The sequence below is a fragment of the Mytilus edulis genome, chromosome 1, assembly GCF_963676685.1.
Source record: "Mytilus edulis chromosome 1, xbMytEdul2.2, whole genome shotgun sequence".
NCBI classification, from domain to species: domain Eukaryota; kingdom Metazoa; phylum Mollusca; class Bivalvia; order Mytilida; family Mytilidae; genus Mytilus; species Mytilus edulis.
This window is the reverse complement of record NC_092344.1, coordinates 120,423,528-120,450,743: the sequence shown is the minus strand read 5'-3', so window position 1 is coordinate 120,450,743 and position 27,216 is coordinate 120,423,528. Positions and strand designations below refer to the sequence as shown.

Below are 27,216 nucleotides of genomic sequence, written 5' to 3'. Positions count from 1 at the left end.
GCAGAAGAAAAAAAATCTGTTTGCTTTTAGTGGTTGTTTGTAATATTGGTAAATAAATCTGAATTTTTAATTTGAGCTAAATAAGGGGGCTATTTTAGGGTCTTATCAAACCTACTCCATTTATTTTCTGTAGTCCTTCAGCAACATAAATCACAGGCAATGAAAAAAAACCCATTTAACTACAATATCCTACCTACAATAATTTATGTAAGCTCTTTGAATAATCCATATTAATCAAAACTCCCAGTGGAATAAGCCAATTTTTTTCTTCTCTTTTTTATCAATAAAATTTTAAGGAATTAAATATATCTTACAATTTTAGTTCTCTGGCAGTCCAAGGGATGATAGAGCCCTTCTCCATACTGACAGTAAAATATTTGCTAAAGTTAGATATCCCTTTTGGTTGTACAGGGTGTATGAATAAACAGTCCGAACAAGTCAGAATGAAGATATTGAATCTAATGCCTCCTTGCCAGGCAAAATGTCTTCCCCAATATATCATACCCTCATTTTCCTATGGCAATCCAAATTTCTTCCCCTTTATCTCAGTAAAACTCAATAAAGCAGTGTTCTCATCATGTATATGCATGTATATAATTAACGCTAAACATGACATCAAAAAAGGGACCATCAGTCAATCAATCAATTAAAAAAAAAAAAATAGTAAACATTTTCTATGGTCAAAACATGAGAATTGGGGAGTGTACAGTATTGTTTTCTAAAAGGAAATTGGTCTCAATACAATTTAACAAGATTTAAAATTAAGGAAAAGATTTCAACTATCTATCTTCCGTCATTAAGACCACAGCTTGATGTTTTGACTGCAAATTACAATTATTTGATGTCACATGTACCACTGTATCAACTTTCATGGGGTATGTCAGTCGGTATTCCAGGCATAATAAAATAACAAACACTATGTTTCAACAAGTATGTTGTATTGTCTCGTGTCAGAAGCAAGAAATAATAATTCCTAACAAAAAAATCTGAATTATTGCATTATTATAATGACAGCAATACACTTCTTCAATATCATAACTTTCCTCCAAAACATTAACAGATAGGCTTTACATGACCAAACAAGTCCCTATTTATGTGTAAACATATTGGTTTATGCCAAATCTTTATACAAAAATCTTAAATCTTTGCGGCATTCTTTCACAGTACCATTTCTTTTTCATGCTATTAATATTGAATAACAAAAAATACTGGGGTGGGGAGTTTTAAAGATAATATAGTACAGAAATCGATATAAAGTTTTTCTTAAGGTGCATGTGTTCAATTCTATAAATAAATCTCATTTATATTGACACACAAATACAAGTTGTGTGGAGAAGAATTGTTAACAATAAATTCTGTAGTTACAGTGCATAATAATGCCCTACTCATTTTAATTTGCATACCAACATTTACACAACTGAAAACTAAAAATTGTTCAGGAATATTGCCGACTTTGATCTTTTATCAGTTTTGTTCATTGAGCATTTATCCAGTACCAACATCTATAAAATATGGACGGACAAATTGTCATTACACCTTATGTTTGTGAATTCATGGTACCACATGGTACACAGCCATCCAAACAAAAATCATTTTACTGTCAAAATAAAAGTCGGCAGTAAAGCTTATCATCTAATCACAAAATAGAAAGACTGAAAGACAAAAACTGTTCTTAATGGAACATCTTATGTACTGCAAAAAATACAAGCATTTAGATCTGATTAGATAAATGAGAGAAACATTACTCCGTGTTTATCAGAACACCTTGAAATATTAGTCCGGACAAGTATGAATTTCAAGTCTTCCTTAATTCCTTAAACTGATTATTACTTTGTTTCTATTGATGATTTCATGGCAGGATGAAATAAAATAAAACGTAGAATAGGTGAACCTGGCCTACTCAATCATATACTGAATTAACACGGAACTTATTAATAATAACAAAATAATGGGGTCACTGTAAGATGGACTGAATCAAATTTGCTAATAAAAAAAATGTGTATAAAATAAATTAAATGTAAAAAAAAGAACAAAGCAAGAGCAAATGACATTCAATCATATCATACCATATATATGTTAACAGGAATCATTTAGGTATAATATTTGTTGGTGTATTATGACATTCAATCATATCATACCATATATATGTTAACAGGAATCATTTAGGTATAATATTTGTTGGTGTATTATGACATTCAATCATATCATACCATATATATGTTAACAGGAATCATTTAGGTATAATATTTGTTGGTGTATTATGACATTCAATCATAGCATAACATATATATGTTAACAGGAATCATTTAGGTATAATATTTGTTGGTGTATTATGACATTCAATCATAGCATAACATATATATGTTAACAGGAATCATTTAGGTATAATATTTTTTTGTGTACTTTAGCCTAGACACCATCTAATTAAACATTTAGATCATGTCTGATGGTCATATAACCCAATACAAACATAAATATAACATGTTTAATAGTTTTTACAGCATTTAATATATTTGAAACAAAAAGAAAAGCATCTTAAATTTTTGTCAAACTAGTAGGTAATGCCCCTTTAAGAGAAAAGAACATAATTTTATGTCTTTTTAATGTTATAAACATTATTAACCAGTAGAAATGAATATTTAATTAAGTTGTTCCATCATGTAAATCAATTTTATACAACAATACCTATAAATGTTGGTTTTGACACCCGTCCAAAGAAAAAGGTCGTCATTCTATAATGAGAACACTGACCATTACTACAGGATAAGTTAAATTGTAGATGGGACAACTTTTAAAGCTCACAAAAAATATATACAGAAATATGGTTGGTTCTTGGTATCTATGGTTTAAATTAGGTAAACAAAAACTAAAAACAAGGAAAGATTTAACAAGCAATTATAATTGGGAGTGTATTTCTGGAAAAGTAGGAGTGCAGTTCTATAACATGGAGTGTTCAGTCTCAAATGAATGACAACGTTCTTTTGTCTGTATTCACTGGGATGTGAAAGCTATGAAAAAGATATTCAATATTCACCTTCCCTTTATCAACAAAATACCTTAAAATTTGAACCGCTTGATATAATGTATTACAGTATATTGAATATGTTATAATAAATACGTTTCCAGAAATATACTCCTCAATGAATAAATAAACTCTAATGAAGTCAGTATGATTATTATAAACAAAACAAACAGAATTCATACTATATAATGTTTTAAATATCACAAAGAGCAACAACCACATTGAAAATATAAATGGAATCAACATGTAGATGTCATTTTCAATTTGTTCTGATTTTAAATGAGAACATAAAGATGAATGTTGTACTGACAAGGACCATAAGTTAATGAATAATGAAGCAACTTTTAAAATCACATATTATTGTGTAAATCTATAGCATTTACAGACAACGACAGTAGTCATGCCAATTACAATACTCTATATTGACTCTCTGTACAAAATAATACAATATATACAAACTTTACACATCACTGAATATATACATTTAATATGCAAATATCTTAAATCCTTAATAGTTGCGTCCCCATTAGATAATCTTAAATCCTTAATAGTCGCATCCCCATGAAATAATTTTAAATCTTTAATAGTGGCACCCCAATGAAATTTTAACATTTTTTGGGCTCCTTGAATTAAAAAGAAATCATGAAGTATTATAAATCTACAAAATAAAATCCTGGATGTTCATAGGACAATGTTTGCTCAGTAAAATGTCAAAACCAATAGTCTGTAATTTATTTTAACATTACAGAAAACATTTTAACAGATGTTCTGACTAGCAATAGAGATCATTTACAAGCTTCATGAATACATATTACATCAAATATTTTACAACTTCTGCCTTCAATTTTCTGGTTTTATCAAATTGAGGTATCACACATGAAGACATTTATATAAGCCCTTAGTGTCAAAACAAAAATAATATTTGATATTACTGTGATGCATAATAATGATAAACAGTACATGGTGTGGATTGTGTTCTTCTATCTAGTCATTACAACAAGCATTCAAAACCTGAGCAGAAACACCAGATTTATGGCAAGAAAAGTTTGCTGCAATACTGATATCGTACTATGTGAACAGATAGTCAAGTTTTGTCTTGGACATTAAATGTTACAAAAATAGATTATAAATACTGAAAGGAAAACAAGCTCTACCTGAAACAGAGACAGTACATATAAAATAAATGCATAGATCTAACATTCAAATAAAATTAAAAAAAATAATGTAATATAAATATCAAGATTATGTGACAGTCTGTCAGAGATATACACAATAAATAAATCCTAATTATATAACAATGTATACATTCACATAGTAAATCATGAACTCCATTTAGTAAGAAGATTTTGCAGCAATAGATCTTGTGACTTCTGGTAAAAATATAAGATTACTACAGTTTTACATTAGTCCAGATAAAACTGTTAATCTTTCTTCAAAACTTAAGCATAATTGTCTGACACTTCACATTAAGAATGATCTTTACTTATACTACAACATATGATTGTGATACAATATTGTGTGTTATAGCAGAAAATTGTACCAATCTAGATGATTGTATTTGACTACAAAATAAGCTTAAAGTATCACAGATGAACAACCTCTAAAACTCTTTCTCCCTCTCTCTCAATCATCACATGATTTGACGGACAGTTTGATGACATGTGACTGATCACATGATGGCGCTGTATCATTAGGAATACTGAGTAAGATGACAGATTGCATAATGACAGGTCCTTCAGCAGATTTTTCATTTCTTCTTAGCTTTCATGTTTTTACTTAGATTTTCCTCTTCTTGTATCTCTTTTCTAAAACCGGCTACCTTTTCTGTAAATATAGATAGTCTTACAATAAAACAATATTTATAAATAGCTATTTAACACAAGTTTTGTTCTGTTATACTTCTGATTAATGAAATTCAGAGAAAGTAGAGGAACTAAAATGATGCAGAATTAGCCTACAGATACACTGAAATTTTATCATGATTAGACAAAACCTTAGGAAGGCTAACTGCCATAATTATATAAAATCAATAATAAAACGGAAAAAAATATCATTCTTAAGGTGAAGTCTCAATTAATAAGCATAATTACCTAACACTTTACCGTAAGAATGATCTTCCTTATACTACAACATAATTATGATGGTTATAAAATATTGTAAGTAATAGCAGAAAAAGTTTAACAGTCTAGATGATTGTCTTTTACTACAAAATAAGCTTTACACATTGTGAGTAATAATATTTCCTTAAACAAAATAATTCACTCATTCAGTATTAATGGTCTTACCTCGCAATTGTGTAAGAGCCTGTATCTTTCTTGCTAATAATGTATCTAATTGTTTTGCATAAGCTGAAATATAAAACTTTAATATATTTCTTAAACACAGAGAAAATGTCATCAACATAGACTTTAATACCTATACAGACTTTTTATTTGGTAATAATACAGAAAACGATAAAGCCCCAATCAGAACACATCTACACTTATATCTCTATCATGGTGTTTTATGGGATTTTTATTCTATCAAGTTAACCTTTTTAAATATACATATCCCATTGTGGTAGCAAAGTCCATTCAAAACATACATACTTTTAATCTAACTTATGTGTGGACAAGTGAAAATAAATTACTTTATATGTTTCTGACCCATATCTGGGAATAGGTAGGCAATGACTGTTAATAGGGAGACCTGGGGTTGAAGTCATAAAACTTTGCTCAGTGCTCGGAGCACAAAAATCATGCTCGAAACATGAAATCCAACATTTTGATTGGTTGATTTTCGAGTACAAGTACAAACCAGATGCTCCGCAGGGCGTAGCTTTATACGACCGCAGAGGTTGAACCCTGAACTGTTGGGGCAAGTATGGACACAACATTCAAGCTGGATTCAGCTCTAAATTTGGATTGTGATTAAATAGTTGACACAGCATAGGTTTCTGACACAGAATGAATGTGTTCTAATGAACTTAAAATTTTTGTTTTCTCTTAGAGCAATTCACTATGCTGTTGAATATTAATCCTCTCAAAACAAGAATGTGTCCTCAGTACATGAATGCCCCACTCGCACTATCATTTTCCATGTTCAGTGGACCGTGAAATTGGGGTAAAAACTCTAATTTGGCATTAAAATTAGAAAGATCATATCATAGGGGACATGTGTACTAAGTTTGAAGTCGATTGGACTTAAACTTCATCAAAAACTACCTTCACCAAAAACTTTAACCTGAAGCGGGACAGACGGACGGACGAACGGACGGACGAACGAACAGACAGACGGACGGACGCACAGACCAGAAAACATAATGCCCCTCTACTATCGTAGGTGGGGCATAAAAATGTTTGAAGAAATTTTCTTTTTTATTTATGAAATTTCAAATGAGAAAAATTGAACCCAATTTTTTTAATCACATCCCCCTTTCCCTTATTCCAAAACTAATCTCAATTAAAATTTCTAATGGAGTTTGCAACAATAACTACTCATTTAAATACATCATAAAATATTAAGATGTAAAAAAAACTGCTTGTTATCACTGAATGTTATTTATTATAATTTATCAGTTGGTAGTAAAAAGTGAATATACATTGTATATTGTATATAACAAAGATTTAAGTTGATTCTGGACAAAGAAAGATAACTCCAATTAAAAAAAAATCTTGCTATTGCACAATATTTTGCAATTAGATATTTCTTGCTTACTATTCTGGACAAAGAAAGATAACTCTAATTAATTTTTTTTTTGCTATTTCACAATATTGTGCAATTAGATATTTCTTGCCATTGCGCAATACTGTGCAATTGAAAAGACTTGCTATTGCACAATACTTAATATAATAATTTTAGATCCTGATTTGGACCAACTTGAAAACTGGGCCCATAATAAAAAATCTAAGTACATTTTTGGATTCAGCATATCAAAGAACCCCAAGATTTCAATTTTTGTTGAAATCAGACAAAGTTTAATTTTGGACCCTTTGGACTTTAGTGTAGACCAATTTGAAAACAGGACCAAAAATGAAGAATCTACATACACAGTTAGATTTGGTATATCAAAGAACCCCATTTATTCAATTTTTGATGAAATCAAACAAAGTTTAATTTTGGACCCCGATTTGGACCAACTTGAAAACTGGGCCAATAATCAAGAATCTAAGTACATTTTTAGATTCAGCATATCAAAGAACCTAACTGATTCATTTTTTGTCAAAATCAAACTAAGTTTAATTTTGGACCCTTTGGACCTTAATGTAGACCAATTTGAAAACGGGACCAAAAGTTAAGAATCTACATACACAGTCATGACAGTTAGATTCGGCATATCAACATGATCAAAGAACCCCAATTATTCAATTTTGATGAAATCAAACAAAGTTTAATTTTGGACCCTTTGGGCCCCTTATTCTGTTGGGACCAAAACTCCCAAAATCAATACCAACCTTCCTTTTATGGTCATAAACCTTGTGTTTAAATTTCATAGATTTCTATTTACTTATACTAACGTTATGGTGCGAAAACCAAGAAAAATGCTTATTTGGGTCCCTTTTTGGCCCCTAATTCCTAAACTGTTGGGACCTAAACTCCCAAAATCAATACCAACCTTCCTTTTGTAGTCATTAACATTGTGTTTAAATTTCATTGATTTCTATTTACTTAAACTAAAGTTATTGTGCGAAAACCAAGAATAATGCTTATTTGGGCCCTTTTTTGGCCCCTAATTCCTAAACTGTTGAAACCTAAACTCCCAAAATCAATCCCAACCGTTCTTTTGTGGTCATAAACCTTGTGTCAAAATTTCATAGATTTCTATTAACTTAAACTAAAGTTATAGTGTGAAAACCAAGAAAATGCTTATTTGGGCCCTTTTTGGCCCCTAATTCCTAAAATGTTGGGACCAAAACTCCCAAAATCAATACCAACCTTCCTTTTGTGGTCATAAACCTTGTGTTAAAATTTCATAGATTTCCATTCACTTTTACTAAAGTTAGAGTGCGAAAACTAAAAGTATTCGGACGCCGGACGACGACGACGACGCAGACGCCAACGTGATAGCAATATACGACGAAAAAATTTTCAAATTTTGCGGTCGTATAAAAACTGACTCAAAACTTTTATGACCGCAAAGCCTGTTCCTAACTTGAAATAACCTGTCCACCACATACCTAGAATTAACTTTCTATAATTGTGATATTGTTACAATCAATAATATATTTTACCTTCAACGTCATAATCCACATCATCTGTCATTTTTGCAAGTTTTTTATCCTCTGTCGTCCATTTTTGGGTATTCTGAAAAGATAACATTAAAATTATGTTTCTCATACATTTTTTCAAGACTAATATGTTGTAGATTTGTTAGTTTTTGTCTTTCTTATGGATAGCATATTAGCTCAGGGTAAAATAATCGAATATAAATGCCCAACCCATGGTTAAATGAAAACAAATCTACGGCTGCCATGAATTATTTCGATTCTAATAGGTCAAATTAAGAAATTTTGTTAACCCTGAAAGCCCTATACATACTTAACTGATTTGGCGGCTCCATTTTACCCAATTTTAAGAATATAAGTAGTATCATATAATTCAATGATTATTTTTTCTTTCAATGTACTTTTATTCATTCTGACGCATACAAGAAGCTTTAAAACTCTCTGTATTTACACATTTGATTTTTTGTTTACGGAAACATACTTGTGACTTCACCTTGTTTTGTAGCCATGCCAAGAAAATAACATCATTTCGTGAATTTTTTGTTTTATGAAATTTTACCATGAAAAATAAATTGAAATGCACTGATTTGTTTATTTTGGCTGTAGAATAGAGATAAATATATTGTATCTGAATCTTGGCCTACGTAAACTGGGGGTTTTGATGTCGAAAATTGAGAATATTTGGCAGTACAAATAAGTTGGTCGTAGGGCGGAACAGCCGTTTTTGTGTATTACTGTATTTGCGCTAAAGGTAGATGTATTGCGATTATACTGGTTGACGATAATAGGCCGTCATATTAGAATTTTTAATATACTTTTCTGCATAGGATCTGGATGGTAAGTATTACTTTTGATTTTACAGCACTCACTTCATACTAACAACATTTCACTTGAGCAATCTGCTAAAATATTTTACCAGTTGATCAGTTAGTTGGAGAAGAAATCTAACTGCAATTTGGTAAACTGTTTGAGCCATTGCTATTGTGATACCCCAATGGTCACTGGATAAGCACAGTAACAGTTTAAAATAATTGCAATCTTTTCTATAATGGCCTTATTCAAAACCACAAATTGAAGAGCAGCTGGTCTTCATGGAACCAATCATTACGTGAATATTTCACAAGGATAAGTTTAATGCGATGTTAACCCTTTCGCGGCGAGTGTATCCTTGAGGATACACAATGCGCAGGGCGGATGTATCCTTGAGGATACACGATGCGCAGGGCGAGTGTATCTTTCAGGATACATAAATATTGTCCCAATAAAAGCCGCAGTTTTACGCTATTTGCCGTTCTTAACAGTTGAAATCAATGTTTCATTTAAAATCTACGATATCTGAGGGTATTATTTCAGTTCTTCAACAGCATTAAAAACATCGTGAAAGGTAAATAAATCAAATCGGAAAATTTTATTTTCTAAAATTAGAACCGGAAACACGTTTTGAGGTCATGTGGGGTTTCAAAATGGCTCCTCTCGATAACGAGGAGTGGAAGTACAGCTGTTTTCTGTGTTTTGATGAAGCCCTTTATAATTCTTAGGTAGTTTTAACTATATAATAAAAATAAATGGTTAAATATGTCTTCAATAAATATGATAGCGATCTTTTTAAAGCCTTTGCTTCCCACAAAAATGGGAACTAGACAAGTAAGTTTTTTCGCGTTCATGGCTTTGCTACAAAAACAATTCTCGATTTCGAGGGAACAGAAATATGGCTTTGAAAAGCTGGTACTCGGTTGACACATACACTTTGATTGAGTATCGGGTGAAATAAGCGGATAGGGCTGTGAATGTACGGGAGAACAATGCACGAAATTGAAAGTAGTTTGGAAAGTGAAACTTCGTCTGCTACTATTGCAGTGTGAAAATGTCGTCAGACAAAACTGATGTAGAATTTGCATGTTCAGTGAAACTGATGTAATAAATGCCGGACACGAGGTCTTACTTAATGAGGAAAGGTTACGAAATGGTCAGAATTGGCAGGGGAAAGATGACAGTGAGGGCTATAATGAGGAAGCCATAGGGGAGCAGGAGGTTAATATTAATTGGTGAGGAGATGGTGGTGATTGGTGGCACAAACATTACAATGAGATTCAGTGGCGGATGCAGGAATTTTCGAAAGGGGGGGTGCTAGCCCAGGGCAAAGGGGGGGTGCAAAACATATGTCCCGATTGTCCCGATTCAAATGCATTGATCGGCCAAAATAAAGGGGGGTGCGTACCCCCGGAACCCCCCCTCTGGATCCGCCACTGAGATTAGTAGTGTTGAAAAAGGTCTACACATATATTTGCCCCTTGTGGGAATACTGGGCTAAGTCATGTCATGGGTGCTGAAAAGGAGGTGTCAGATTTCGGGCAACTTTATATGGACAATCCTTTTCTTGAATGCATTTAAATCAACAAAACTGATAACTTTAAGCTTTCCACTGATTTTTATAGGTGCTGTTATGCCACTATCCCAGATAAGGGGAAATGTTGAGCGCTCACAAACATGTTTAACCCTGCCACACTAATCTTATGTGCCTGTCCCAAATCAGGAGCATGTAGTTTACTGGTTGTTGTTGGTTCATGCCTGTCATTTTCATTTTAGATTAATTGTCAGTTTGTAATCAAGTACATGTAGCTATATATATAGGCAGTTAGTTTTCTCAGTCGAATTGTTTAATATTTCCCATGTCTGGCGGGCCTTTTATAGCTGACATTACATTATGCTTTTTTCTCATTGATGAAGGCCATATGGTTGCCTATAATTGCTTACATCCACTGTATTTGAACTTTGGTGGATAGTTGTCTTATTGGCAATCATACCTCATCTCCCTATTTTCATATTCACTACAAAGGCAAAGGCAAAATGACAACAAAATGCCTTGGAGCTACAAATAAGAAATGAAAGCATTTCTTGGTCTTGCATACCATTTACTAAGTTGTATTGGTTAACAGATCCAATAATGGTCACCTCAATATTTTCTTGTACAATGATTAGGGACAGGTATACCCATATTTTATGGTACCTTCATTTCTCTGACCATCATGTTGATCCTTTCGGTAATATTAAACCTGTTGTTTCATTAGTTGAAACTCTGAAGAACAAAACAAATGTATCAATCTTGTTAATATAATATATATATATTGGTCATGTTAAATGTTGGCCAGTTCGCAAGATAAGAGGTTAAACTACCCCTCTGCCATTGTTGACTACACTTCAAATGTGGTGGCTGACCAATACATCTAGTATTATTGTTATTATCAAAAAAAATTGCAATGGCTCAAAAAGTATGTTTCATTTTAGTTGGGATTGTTAAATTTGTAATACCTTCATATTTACCATTCATCCAACCTAAAATTTCTTCAGTTTTCTTGTTTGCTGGTAAAAAGGATTGATAAATAGATATTTTGTGCTGGGGTGAGCAGGGGAAGGCCATTACTAGACATAAGTTTACACACATGCCTTCAAACTGGAACAAAAAAGAGAGAAGTCAAATTTGCTGTATTTAATTTGTTCTTGTTGTTTGTTAAAATTTTATTGTTGAACGTTCATACTTTAGTTATCAAATTCTCTTAGTTAATTGTAATACTGGTTATATAAATGGGAAGATATTGCTTAATTTTTTATCAAAATCTAAAGTTTTGTGACTTGATATGGGAAAAATGAAACTGCACTGAATTATCAAGAAAGGATGAAACATATGACAGATATGTGTACATGTGTAATGAGAGTAGAAATTCATTGTGTAAGTGATTATTCTTCGCATGATTACAATGTACATGTATATATATGATAACTAAAGTATCTATCATAATTAAAATAGTAATTTAATATATTTTATATACTCAGTGATTAAAAGTTTTTCAAATTACACAATCAGAAAATCTAGAACAAAGCTGTTGCATATTGGTAATAGAGGAAGTTGAAAAATAACCAAACCTTTGAAAAATAGACCAACTACAAAAGTACTTGTATATATATAATGGTTGACCCTGGTAAATTAATAAGTCTATTTTTTTTTATCGACTTATAAAAGATAATGACTATATTCTGCTTTTTTATTCTTCTAAAATAGGCAGCATAGACAGAAAAATATTTTTTTTTTTTTTTTTTTATAAAGTATTGTAATGTTTACCAGGGAAAATGAAACAACAAACATATCTTGTTTGTTTAATAACACTCTTTAATACCAGTGTTTACAATATCAACAACGTATCCGTGGTAATCGTATATAATCGTATCATGATCTATCACTTTGAAAACGAGTAGTCGTTCGTCGATTGACAGAGTTGTCTTTTCATCAATACAAATGGCGGTCGGAAACGAAAAGTCAAACGGTCAATTTATGAGAGATAAAAAGCTTCGGTTTTGCTATACATGATGTTTAAATGACAAAAACGGGTGATAAGATAAATAAGAAGACTCGGTAATAATGATTTGCTGAATATTATCCGTTTAAACACATTTTTAACGTAAACAAGTACATCCGAATGTCGACATTTTGGCAACATTGAGCTAACAAGGTAACAAAAATCGATCTTCCAAGCATTGTAAAGACATTATTCTTTGTTTTAATTTTAATTCACTAGGAAAATCTTGTACAGAACAACCTTTTGAACTTCTGTATCACTTGTTTAGGCGATCCGAGACTGCGTTCTCGAGTTACAGCACGTTTTTCAATTTGCAACTTTTCTTGAAGCGCCGGTCACGAAATTAATTCAGGCTGGGGAATCTGAGCGTGCAAATTTGCCTCGGCCACAGAAACCCGCGGAAAAAATAAAATCAGTAGTGAAAGTGTTAAGTTATATTGATTCTCTATATAACATACCTCTATTAATGTTTTATGATCGTCTATTATGTCTTCCTCTAATTCCTGCATATGATTTACAGCTTCATGGAATGTCAACATATCATCAGTCACCTCTTCTTGCTGTGAACAGAGGTAATAAATTTAAGTTTTGTAGGTTTTTAAAATTTTAGTTCAGTTATGATTTGGAGCTGAGTATGGCTTCCATTTTCATTGAACTAGAACACATTTTTATTCAGGGGCCAGCTGAGGACAACCTCCTGGTGCATGATTTTCTCGCTGCATTGAAGACACATCTGTGGCCTTCAGATGTTATCTTCTCTTTGGTTGGGTTGTTGTCTCTTTGACATATACCCCCTTACCATTCTCAATTTTACAACATTCATAGGAAATTTTCCATTGTCATAACATATATTTTACGAGATGAACTGATGTAGAAATAAATAGCATATAACAGTCGATGATGAATAAGATTTGACCAATCATATTACATCATTTATCATATATTTAGTAGTAAATACAGTAGTTTTAAATATTTGATAAATAGCCTGCTGTTTAATCCATATCGTGAACTTTGATGTGCACCCTTTATCACACCCCTACAAAATAGGTCTGAAATGAATGGTCATTCGGGCGTGAAGCAATTTATTGAATGACGTAATTGTTTGGCATGTGATGTCACAAACGTCAAGTTTTCATATTTTTTGGCACACTAAATGCAACTATAAAAAATACAAAACACACATAAAAATACATTAAACAAAATATTTTTAAAACAACAGCACGCAAATTGTAAGGTACCCCAGGTGCTTGGGATAAGTAATTGAGCAGTTCTTTTAAGGCTTTTAAAACAAGACAAAAGTAGAACTGAAGGTAACCCAGTGTTATGGATCAGAAAACAGTTCATATAATATAATACTCTCCTGTTGAAATATATGATAAAGCGTATAAAACATGGCAAAATCCATATCACATGCCGTATCACCCTCGAGCAATATCATCCCTCTGGCCTAAAGGCCCTTGGGCTGATACGACATATGATACCTATTTTGCCATGCATTATTCTCTATATAACAGTCAATGATAAACAATATTTGACCAACCAATATCTATTATTCAGACTATTGTATAACAGTCAATAATGAAAGCAACACGTCTTACGGTTAAGGCTGCTAACTTTGTCAAAGTTTGGCGGAAAAAGAATAATAATAATAAACTGTCAATTGTTCAAGAACAATTGAGAGGTCTTTCCTTTTGTAATGTAAAATAAATGTTCAAAAAGACGTAGAATGTACTGAATAGCTTTTAAAACACACTGAAAATCCTTTAAATAAGGTTAAAAACACTAAATTCGCTATATGGGACATGACCTTGACCTTTGACCTTTTGACCTTTGTCAAGGTCATTAGTCCCCAATGTCATTGCTGAAGACCCCATGGGTCTTGGACCTTTGGTTATATAGAAAAAGCTGATTTAGTCTTTTTAGAAACCTAAAACAGGCTTTATGCCCCTTAAAAAAAGGTCAAATCTCTCCGGTCAAAATGTAACAAAGTTGCGCGGTAATGACCCAAACATTTTCCACTATTTAAAACTTCTGTAAGTATAATGGTTGCTGAGATTTTCCCATAACAAGGTGTTAGGTCAAAGGTCAAGGTCAACATACAAATTTGACCTTGAGGTATTTTTCAAAGTCACATGAATTGATGATGAATGGTGAAGATCCTAGGTCTCTATGACTTACGGTTTCTGAGTTTTGGTGGTCCACCGACACCGGTTAATTTTCATAGGGGCATAACCCTACCAATGAGTCGTTGAATCTTTTCGATCCAAATGTAACGAAGAACTGGGGTCTGGTCCTGAACAAATTTCACCCTTTGTTTTTTTTCTACCTATTATGGTTACGGTGTTGGAACGATAACAAGGTTTTTTGGTTTCGGAGGGATTACTCCGAACCGACAAAATATTTCGACTAACAGGGTGAGTTCCAGATAGGTATTCATGACACCGATACAAAGTGTGAACATGAAAGCGACACGTCTTACGGTTTAGGCTGCTAACTTCGTCAAAGTTTGGCGGAAGAATAATAATAATAAACAGAAGAAATACAGTAAGGTCTTTCCCTTTTGTAAAAGGAAAGACCTTAATAAACAAGATTTGATCAACAATCATACATTCTATAACATTAACAGTCAATTATAACCATTATTTGACCAACCAACATCCATCACATAACAGTCAATGGTAAAACAAGTTTTGACCAACATAAATCCATCAGTCAATGATAAACAAGATTTTACCACAAGAAGTAGTGTTACAACATAGACTTAGTCATTAAATTGGACTAAAAGTTACAACAGCAAGAAAGTTCTATATTTAACATATTCATGATATTGTAATTTAATCAATCACATTCTAGATTAGTTTGTCTGTAAATGAGCAATTTGAAAACAAGTAAATAGTGTCAAATTTGATATGTAAACAAGGAAAATAACTTACATTAGTGGTCCTCAGTAAGACCAGATCACTGTTTTGAGGAGACATTGGTCCAAGGTTATAGTTGTTGGGTAAAGCTACTTCAGCTGGTTTCCCCTCCACTGGCCCTCCTGGACCAAGTTCTTTTACTCTATAAAGAAAAGTATAACATTTTAACTTAATTTTATTAGCAGGGTACAAGAAATGTTCCTACCCTTACATTTTGGTATAAAACATAGACCACCATAATGATCATTTGAATCTAATAAATAAGACAACAAGAAGCATTCATATCCTCACATAGATCTCATACTATATCAATCTCAGTGGTAAATTGTGTGTAATAAATATCGTTTAAAAACTTGTCCTCACTAGAAAGTATTACCTAGACCTTGGCAGTTAAATAGCAACACTTGTATATAATTTCCTATCAACTATATGTATATGTTACAGGCATTTTCTAAATTTAGGCATTTTGTAAAATGACTGAATTTTCAGGCAGTTTACAAAATGCCTAATCTTGACAGACATTATACAAAATGACTAAAATTACCTAGTCATTTTGTAAAATGACTGAAATTTTTAAACAAAATTCAACAAATTGCCTGTCCAGTTTTAGGTAATTTGTAGAAAAAAGATATCATTGAGATGCAATAAAAAAAAAGACAAAAACACAAAATCTCGGAAATAAAATAACTATGATAACTAATGATTTGAGAATTAATTCATTTTGCAAAAAACAGATTGGAAGGTTTGTACATGTATGTCATATGATATGTCCTTTTAGTGAAACTAAGTTAAGTATGTCCTCACTCTGTATTAAGTTACTGAGCGTCACTGATGAGTCTTGTGTAGACGAAACGCGCATCTGGCATACTAAATTATAATTCTGGTACTTTTGATAACTATTTACTAGTAGTAAATTTATCATTATGTTGTCAAAACGACAGAAGGACAAATTGTTCTTTCAATAGAATAAGATTTACAATGAATTTTTAGAACATCTAGATTTAAAATAGTGAATTGAAACATATGAAGCAGAGAAAACGTTTGTTTATATTTGACTGATTGGTGTTTGTTTGTTTCAGTGGCAAATATTTCATGCATTTATAAAGACGAGAACCGTTTGAAATAAAAGAGTGTCAATTTCACCATCTCTGCATAAACCTAATCTATTATAAATTGCATCTTTTACAAAAATTTGCAACACACAAAATCCATTATTGTGCATGTGGTAACTTTTCTGAACAGCTGAGTAGTATATACTGCAAATTCACAAAATATTGCAGGTTATTATTGCGTAAACTGCAACAGGACAGGTAAGCAAAAAGGAATATATGCAATGTTTAATTTGTTTAGCATTATTTGTATGCAACATTTCTTGAAGTTGCAAAAATCAAACTTCAATGTCAGTAATTTTCAACAATTGCAACAAAAAGTATTTATTTCTTGTTAGATTTATCTTGAGAATTGTTGCTGAGACACTGTGATTAAGTCATGTAAGTGCTCTGAGACACTGTGATTAAGTCATGTAAGTGTTCTGAGACACTGTGATTAAGTCATGTAAGTGTTGTTGCTGACACACTGTGATTAAGTCATGTAAGTGTTGTTGCTGACACACTGTGATTAAGTCATGTAAGTGTTGTTTATGTTGCTGAGACACTGTGATTAAGTCATGCAAGTGTTCTGAGACACTGTGATTAAGTCATGTAAGTGTTCTGAGACACTGTGATTAAGTCATGTAAGGCAGATTTTACAGTATTGTGTTCTGTCTCCTACTTTCATGTTGCTAATGTGACGGAGACAAAAATGAGTAACGTTAGCGACATTTGGACATGTCACATGAGCAACAACATCTTTAAAAGTTAAAATGTATGCACACAGTGATGTTTAATATATGCCTGGAGTAATAAAATTGTACAGTCTGGTTTAGAATTTCTAAATATACAGAATGTCATTTGCAGGTGTACTTTATATCAAATGAATACACAAGAAACCAAAAAATTAGTAACGTTAGCGACATTTGGACATGTCACATGAGCAACAACATCTTTAAAAGTTAAAATGTATGCACACAGTGATGTTTAAAATATGCCTGGAGTAATAAAATTGTACAGTCTGGTTTAGAATTTCTAAATATACAGAATGTCATTTGCAGGTGTACTTTATATCAAATGAATACACAAGAAACCAATTCGTAATAGTAACATTAGCAACATCTACTATCATGACATTATGTTTTGTTGCGAACGTCTTTTTGATGGACGGAATACATTTAAGGTCCTCTTGTAACGATATTACATACAACTTACCTTCTTTGCTTCCCCATCATGTGAAGGAACTGACTCCGAATCTATTTCTGCAAAGGGCGATATCGTAACTCCTATACAGGAGAGTTACAGATATAAATATATGTTGCTCACGTGACACTGATTTGGACGGAAACCTCGAACAGTAACGTTCGCAAAAAATAAAACAGCCAATGATATTGATTCCTCAAGTCCTTTGACCCCCTTACGTCATCCAAATTTAATATGATTGCTATTTTCAATTATTTATAAAACCCGGGATAAAAATAACTACAATGGGCTGTCTGAGAACTAACAAGAAAATTGCGATCGTGACATACCACAATGGACGGAAAAGACGTGACGTTAGCAACAATATTATTAAATTACCTTTTTTAGCCTTTACCAATAAAAATCTGCCTTAAAGTTATGATTAAAACACAAAAGAAGACTTTTTATTAAAATATAAGTCCATGTTATTAGGCTCCACTTATAAATAATACTTCAAAATTCCACTCCAAATAAGCTGGATGTCAGTAAAGTAGGTCATGATGTCTATTCCATGTCCAATATTTTGAAATTGAAAACCCTCTAATTCTAACATAAAACACAAACACAGAGTAATTTTTATTTTTATTTACTCAGAAAGACACATTTTATTCAATAACATAATGCATTACTCCATTACACAGTCTGTTTCACAGTTTCAGCAATTGCTTTTTTGATGGATACAAAAAACAATAATTCCTTCTTATTGTAAAATCTGCCTTAAGTGTTGTTGCTGACACACTGTGATTAAGTCATGTAAGTGTTGTTGCTGAGACACTGTGATTAAGTCATGTAAGTGTTGTTTATGTTGCTGAGACACTGTGATTAAGTCATGTAAGTGTTGTTGCTGACACACTGTGATTAAGTCATGTAAGTGTTGTTGCTGAGACACTGTGATTAAGTCATGTAAGTGTTGTTTATGTTGCTGAGACACTGTGATTAAGTCATGTAAGTGTTGTTGCTGAGACACTGTGATTAAGTCATTTAAGTGTTGTTTATGAATATAAAGGAAACTTAGGACTCAGATGCATATTTCTCACTGTAGACAATGCATCATACATATACATTCATAAAGATTATCTGAAGGCATAATTAATGCTGACATTTTATTATCAAAATGTTACAAGTTGACCTGCTAAATTAAGTATATTTACCTATCAGCATAGCGTAGTGTGTTTAATGTATGTTCGCAACAACTCATTCCTGGTGATACCATAGCAATCTGTAGAAAATAAACAAGTAAATGAACAACCTTAATGGTTTATGCATCTTGAAATTATTGCAAAAACATTTCTTTTTCTGACCCAGGATTTATACTCACAGTCTTATGAAGGTCCACCAATTAATTGCAAACGCTAGGCGTTACTCAGTGTAATATGAAGATTCAATAAAGTTTTCAAAGAAACAATACTGTTGACATATACTTTTATGTTGTATGAATAATAAGAAATAATGGACATTCATCAGAGCTTAATAATAAAGCACACTAGGCTATCTCATTACCAAGAATACCAAAAAAAAATAAAAAAAATAAAAGGTAATAAAAAAATTTGCATACAAAAACTCAAACTTTTTCTTTTTTCTTTTGTGATTTTTCAAATATTTTTTCTTTCCCTACAGGTTTAATAAAATGACAAGATAAGGACTGTCTTTCACATAACATGCCTAACTGGTATATAACTTACCATACATGTCCTTGATTTTTCTCCAATAAATGAATCCCTAAGGACCTGAGTAAGTTTACTTGCTCTGAAGGGTTGATGAGCTCCTTTCTGACTCAATTTTCTAATACATTCCTGTAATGCAAAACATAACCTATGTTCACATTCATATAAATAAAATTACAAATATCTAAAATCCTAAAATTACACCCCAAATTACAAAAATAACAAATAATGCTGTAAACACAAAAAACAACAACACCAGAATGCATTAGTTGTGAAATAGATGCCAACCCCCTTTTGACACAATCAGTAACAATCTATCAAATTTTCAGTAATTTTGAAAACTTTTCAGTAATCATTCAAAAAGTTGCATTTAACAAAAAAAATTACTGACGAATGGTTGCAAAGTGATGTGCAATAACATTAAACATGTTATCTTTAGTATGTATTCCATTCATTAGTTGTTCAGACTGCCTCGACTTATACATTTTCGTTTTGTCAAGGAGAAGTAGAGAAATGGGGAGAGCTACTTCATAAAATGTTTGCCTCTTCGGAAATCAGTTAGTTACCAAGTGATAGGTTGATAACTCCCGACAAACCAGAAGTATAAGTTTGGCGTTTTCTAAATACCGATCCAGGCTGGAAAAACAATGATAAAAACCCGCGTTTTACTAATTGAACGGCGACGCCCGGGAATCTGCAACTTTTCGACTTTGACCGTAGTAGTGTAGTTTTGATCGCAAAATCGGAAAAATTACGGAAAAATAGTAATGGTTGCCATCTATGGAAATACAAGGACAGTAGAAAGTCTTATATGACTTATGTATGGAGCATAATCACACACAAAGGGTTTAAAACAAACACGATCTTCCATTAATTTTGTACAGTGAGCTTCTCTATTGGTTCAAGCAATGAGGAGAAACTTTATTTTCTGTTCAGTTTCTATACTTCATTTTAAAATTGTTCTATTTTATGTTCATCCACTAATTATCTTCTCACATTCTTTCATGTACCTAACCTTACAGTATTTATACATTTGATCATAACAACCTTTTGTTAATTTCTTTCAGCCAGTATATTTGACCTGACCACATAGTTGAATATATATTACAAACTTTCATTGAAATATGGAGAGCCAGAATATGCTATCATACAACTTTATTGTTATAAATACCTTTAATGCTAACAAACTTTTGTTGATCTCTGCCCCTTCCATCCTTGTCTGTCTGTCAGAACTTGATGTATCAGCACCTCGTTCATTACCTGAAAATAAAGTTACAAGATCAAATCCAGTTAGTTATTTCATTTTGCAAAATCTTTAAAAACCACATTTTTCTGAAATTTTCTGATATCATGAGAGAATAGATGTCAAATAGATATGATAAATGTGTTAAAATGAACAGTATCACCGATTCATGTTTGATTGAAATATAATGGAAATTTTTGTATGATTTACATAAAAGATGAACAATGCAAGAAAAATACAGAGGTTATACTCAAGACATAACAACTTACCTGCCAAATCTATTAAAGAAAATTTACCATGCAATCTACCATTACTCCTGAAATATTAAAATCATTAGTTTACAAACTTTCTAATACTTATTTACAAATAATCCCTGTAATTTTTAAGGTGTTTCAAGACTGAACCACAAACCCTGCCCCATTTTTGTGTGTCTATACCAAGTCAAGAACCTTGTCAGCAGTTTTCTTATGCAATATTTGAATGTTTATTCATCTAATGGCAGATTTTATGATTGGTCATGTTTATTGTTTTTACACATCTTTTTTAAGACTGGATGATGAACAGCATGACATATTGGATAAACACTGTATGATGCATTCTAGAAGTCTTTTGGTTACTGTCTTGTAAATTTTTACATCATATCTCTTTTTATTTTTTGAATTCAGTGTTAAGCCTTAAATAAGTAAGAATTATGATTATTTAAGAACAAAGTTATAGTTTATAATTCATGGAAAGTCCTTTTCCCTGTCTGTCATGTACCTTTTCCGTACAAAGATCTGGAATACTGCATGTGATCTAGAAGAATGTTGATTGGCTGACGTCTGTCCTGATGTCCGTACATTATTACCATGTTGTATAAGTCGTAGAACATCATCTACACTGTCTATGGACTCTTCCTTAAGTCCAACCACTTGAACTTGTGCCTTTGCGTCTTCTAATACTCGTAATTTTAATTTCTTATTCAATAAATCAAACACCTAAAAAAGACGGGACATGTCTCAATAAAATACTGATGTCAATTCTTTTTCCTTATGCATTTTCTTCATAAGTTTTAAGGCCATCACTTCGTACTGTCAAAAACAAACCCAAAGAACAAAGAAACTGTTCTGTTTTTCATTCCAGCATACAATCATACAAGAATGTGTCCTAAGTACACAGATGCCCCATCCGCACTTTCATTTTCTATGTTCAGTGGACCGTGAAAATGGGGGAAAACCTCTAATTTGGCATAAAAATTAGAAAGATCATATCAAAGGGAACATGTGTACTAAGTTTCAAGTTGATTGGACTTCAACTTCATAAAAAACTACCTTGACCAAAAACTTTAACCTGAAGTGGGACAGACAAACGGACAAACAGAGGGACGGACAGATGGAGGAACGGACGCACAGACCAGAAAACATAATGCCCATAAATGGGGCATAAAAATATTTAACTTGCTGTTATACCAGATATACTGTAATCAATTTTAAAATGCAGACTCGTAAAGAACTAATTTTCTTAAGCTACCTGGTGTATCAGTTAACATGGATTGCCCAAGATTGGAGCAAGATTGGAGTACATGGATCCTTGTGTAAATCTTATTTTTCATAAGTGCATTTATAATTTAATTTTATATCTAACAGCAGACCACTCGTTTTATGTTGTGTTGCATGATTAAATTCTGTAATGTATTATATTTTAAACTTGTCAGGTTTATTCTGCTTCCGAATAAATAATTCTTTTAATCTGTACCTATAAGTTTACCTTGGATATGTTGCTTCCAATAATTTATCACCTTTAACAAACTACTTACTTTCCCACTATAAATCTCAAAGAAACTTGAATGTACTGTCAGATCTGATTTCTTATACTTGGAATGGTAAAGTTTGAACACATCTCTAGCTGTAAGACAAACATATATACATGTATATACATTTAATATAAGGCTTCTTTCTATTTTAGATAATTTTATATGTTCATGTCTCAAGACCTCACAAGAATCCGTGAATTGGAAAACATACAAAACAGCAAAAACAAATCATGATTGTCTATACTTGTAAATGATAAATGTAATAAACAGCTGCGCCATGAGCGCATGATACGCCCCTTGTCTTGTGTGTGAATTTTTATGCACTCATAATAAATAGTTTCTAATATACGGCGCCACATGTGGAAACCCCCCTTTTTTTAACAAAAAACTCAATAACCCTAAATAAAATTTTGAAACATCACCAAAAATAAAACAGATCTTTAGATTAAAATAACTTAGAAGTGTGTAAAATTTAAAGCAATAATCAAAAATTGTTTTTGAGATACAGCTCGACATTTGAAAACCACCCCTTTTTTAAAACAAAAAACTCAACATCTCTAAAATAAAATTTTGAATCAAAACCAAAAAGTATACAGATCTTAAGATTAAAATAAATAAGAAGTGTGTAAAGTTTTAAGCAAGAATGATAAATTGTTTTTGAGATACAGCGCGACATGTGAAACACCCCCCCCCCCCCCCCCCCCCCCCCCCTCTTCTTTTTTTTTTTTTTTACAAAATACTCAATAACTCAAATATAAAATTTTGAATCTTCACCAAAAAGTACACAGATCATTAGATTAATATAACTAAGAAGTGTGTTCAGTTTTAAGCAATAATCATAAATCATTTTTTGAGATACAGTGCTATATGTGAAAAAAACACACCCCTGTTTTAGTTACAAAGTCCTACTCAAAAAGTTTTCATCTAATTTTCACATAAAAGTATACAATGTTAAGTTTCATGAAATTCAGATAAGTCGATCTCAAGTTACGGTGCGACGTGTTTACAGCAGACAGAAGGATGGATGGACACTGGACATTTGTATACGATAATACGTCCGTCAAAATTTTGACAGGCGTATAAAAATCCATCACATAGCATACAATGCTCACATGAAGCCAAATAACACATTTTTACAATTTCTTAGTTCCTAAAAGATGCAATACATATTTCATACATGGCCTTAATGTGTAAGAGGTATTTCGTTAACAGGAAGATGATGATAAATTAATCTGACAATGCATCCATCAGTATGATTTGTATTCTGGAGAAATATGAGACAAAAACTTTATGAGACAGACTGACAGAAGGAAAGACATAAACCTTAAAAACCCCTCTTTTCAAGCAATGGTTTTACTAAACATGTTTAGTGTGAAAGTGATATAATGTTGTTTTTTTCCAGATGCCAATGAATCCATTTTACAAACATAATATTGCAGAATTTTATTTTATATCTATTCAATTCATTTTTTTAAAGCTCCATAGAAAAATCTTGTTGTTATGCATTAGGAAAAATTTTGCCACTTTCAACTGTGGATCTGACAGTCATATATATGAGCTATAAGTCACCAGATAAACAAGAAGTAATTGTAACAGGATGCTGTTACGAAGTCTCCCAAACAAAGCTCCCATAACTCGCCATTCATATGTTCATTTGATTTGATTTTTTGTCCCAAGAATAACAAGTTTTCAAACAAGAGGGGGTGGGGTGACCCCCCAGGGACTTCCCTTTAACTTCATTTCATTTGTTTTATTGTCCCCTACAAGAATATATATGGTTTAGGGGTGGGGATCTGGACCATTTACAAGATAATAGCACATTATGAAATTGAACGGGGTGGGGATGACCCCCGGGGACCTCCCTTTAATTGCATTTGATTTGTTTTATTGTCCCAATTAGGAATATATATGGTTTAGGGGTGGGGATCTGGATCGGTTACAAGATATAAGCATATTCTCAAATTGAAGGGGGTGGGGTGACCCCCTAGGGACTTCCCTCTTATTTCATTTCATTTGTTTTATTGTCCCCTACAAGAATATATATGGTTTAGGGGTGGGGATGTTGACCGTTCACAAGTTTTCAAACAAGAGGGGGTGGGGTGACCCCCTCCAGACTTCCCTTTTATTTCATTTCATTTGTTTTATTGTCCCCTACAAGAATATATATGGTTTAGGGGTGGGGATCTGGACCGCTTAAAAGATAATAGTACATTCTCAAATTGAACGGGGTGGGGGTGACCCCCAGGAACTTCCATTTAATTTCATGTGATTTGTTTTATTGTCCCATACAAGAATATGTATGGTTTAGGGGTGGGGATGTTGACCGTTTACAAGTTTTCAAACAAGAGGGGGTGGGGTGACCCCCCAGGGACTTCCCTTTAACTTCATTTCATTTGTTTTATTGTCCCCTTCAAGAATATATATGGTTTAGGGGTGGGGATCTGGACCATTTACAAGATAATAGCACATTATGAAATTGAACGGGGTGGGGATGACCCCCGGGGACCTCCCTTTAATTGCATTTGATTTGTTTTATTGTCCCAATTAGGAATATATATGGTTTAGGGGTGGGGATCTGGATCGGTTACAAGATATAAGCATATTCTCAAATTGAAGGGGGTGGGGTGACCCCCTAGGGACTTCCCTCTTATTTCATTTCATTTGTTTTATTGTCCCCTACAAGAATATATATGGTTTAGGGGTGGGGATGTTGACCGTTTACAAGTTTTCAAACAAGAGGGGGTGGGGTGACCCCCCAGGGACTTCCCTTTAACTTCATTTCATTTGTTTTATTGTCCCCTACAAGAATATATATGGTTTAGGGGTGGGGATCTGGACCATTTACAAGATAATAGCACATTATGATAATAGTACATTCTCAAATTGAACGGGGTGGGGGTGACCCCCAGGAACTTCCATTTAATTTCATGTGATTTGTTTTATTGTCCCATACAAGAATATGTATGGTTTAGGGGTGGGGATGTTGACCGTTTACAAGATAATAGCACATTATGAAATTGAACGGGGTGGGGATGACCCCCGGGGACCTCCCTTTAATTGCATTTGATTTGTTTTATTGTCCCAATTAGGAATATATATGGTTTAGGGGTGGGGATCTGGATCGGTTACAAGATATAAGCATATTCTCAAATTGAAGGGGGTGGGGATGAACTCCCAGGGACTCCCCCTATATTTCATGTGATTTGTTTTATTGTCCTATAATCATTTCTGAAGACTGCATGTATCTACCACTTACAGTTTTCAAGTTATATTCATTTGAAATTTTTAGAAAATAAAATCCCATAGGGTTCTATAGTAAAACCCTCCCTTCTTTCTACCCCCCAAAATAGCCCTTAATAGACCCCAATGCACAAACGAAAGATTGATGGCTCACCTAGACATATTAGTCTACCATTTTACGAAATCCTAAGTCAATCTGACAAGTGGTTTTGGAGAAACGCTGCGGACAAGTTCATTTTTTAAAGTGGCGGAAGAGGAAGAGGAAGAGGAAGAGGAAGAGGAAGAGGAAGAGGAAGAAGAAGAATAATAAAAATAATAAGAACTGACCAAAAACAATAAGTCTCCAAACTTTGTTTGGGAGACTTAATAATAACTACCAAAGTCCCAATCTATGGAGACATACAGTCTTGTAATTCCTTAATAGGCTTACCAGCTAAACAGTATATACCCTTGGAACAGTCCTGCTGTCCTTTCGTAGAAAAATCTCCACCCATAGTCTGAAAAATACAATGAAATTTAATTTGAACTATAAACAGCTAAGAACTTAAACATTAAAGAAATAAAAAAAATGTCTACTTTTATTTTATTTCACTTAAGGAGGCTCGCGGGTATAAGATTTTCAGAAAAAAATTAAAAATTAGTTTTTCATTACAAATTTTATTGATTACCTTAAGTAGCTGTTACTTTATCATATGGTACAAAAATCATTCCAAAAAATCAATTCGTGTTGGCCCCAGCGGACTTTTAAAATGTAGATGTCATTGAAAAAGCTTCAAATTATCTCCCTTTGATGCAAAAATGCCATTTTTCGGCATAAAAATTGAAAGATCTTTTTTAACTCATCGGTGACCTATATTTTTTATTGTTGTTTTCGAAAAAGCTGTACATAGACTAAATAATTGTAAAATTTTAGCGATTTCTGTAATTTAGTTCTTTTTTTATTTCGATATTGCCGCTATTTCTCCTATTAGTTCAACAGAAAAATAGGACATTAACAAAAATGTATGCTCCTTTCGAAGGCAGATTGTGAGCGTAAATGAACGGTGACCCCATTTTTTTATTTCATTTTTCTATTAAGTATAAGATAAAGTTCATTTATAGAAAAATATAGAGAAATCCTATATTAAATAAAAAATTTCATTTAGACCCGCGAGCCCCCTTAAAAACTTTATTTTTCTATATTATTGATTATAAAGTGGAACTTGATAGCATTTCATTTAGGTGCGGGAATTCTCGCTACATTGAAGACCCATTGGTTGCCTTCGGCTGTTGTTTGCTCTATGGTCGGGTGGTTGTCGCTTTGACATATTCACCATTTCCTTTCTCAATTTTAAATCTTTCAAAATATACGATAGACTTTTATAAATTAATTTATATCAATTAAGCTTTTTTACATGTATTTTTTCTGTTCCCTGGTCAGCTATGCCAGGGTTGGGACAAAAACACACACA

At 32.7% G+C, this 27,216-nt stretch overlaps 1 protein-coding gene across 1 annotated transcript in view; it reads right to left on the bottom strand.

Annotated features, from left to right (window-relative positions):
• Window positions 1-921: 921 nt before the first annotated feature.
• LOC139503787 (kinesin-like protein KIF2A) overlaps window positions 922-27,216 on the bottom strand; it is a 56,451-nt gene continuing 30,156 nt past the window's right edge. The window contains exons 10-21 of the mRNA XM_071293692.1: window positions 26,196-26,262; window positions 22,529-22,617; window positions 21,493-21,710; window positions 21,003-21,049; window positions 20,662-20,750; window positions 19,509-19,619; window positions 18,978-19,045; window positions 15,512-15,638; window positions 13,037-13,138; window positions 8,233-8,305; window positions 5,308-5,370; window positions 922-4,846 (exon numbers count right to left, since the gene is read on the bottom strand). Coding sequence (XP_071149793.1) covers window positions 4,770-4,846; window positions 5,308-5,370; window positions 8,233-8,305; window positions 13,037-13,138; window positions 15,512-15,638; window positions 18,978-19,045; window positions 19,509-19,619; window positions 20,662-20,750; window positions 21,003-21,049; window positions 21,493-21,710; window positions 22,529-22,617; window positions 26,196-26,262 — 1,131 coding nt within the window. The 3' untranslated portion in view covers window positions 922-4,769. The remainder of the gene's footprint in view (window positions 4,847-5,307; window positions 5,371-8,232; window positions 8,306-13,036; window positions 13,139-15,511; window positions 15,639-18,977; window positions 19,046-19,508; window positions 19,620-20,661; window positions 20,751-21,002; window positions 21,050-21,492; window positions 21,711-22,528; window positions 22,618-26,195; window positions 26,263-27,216) is intronic.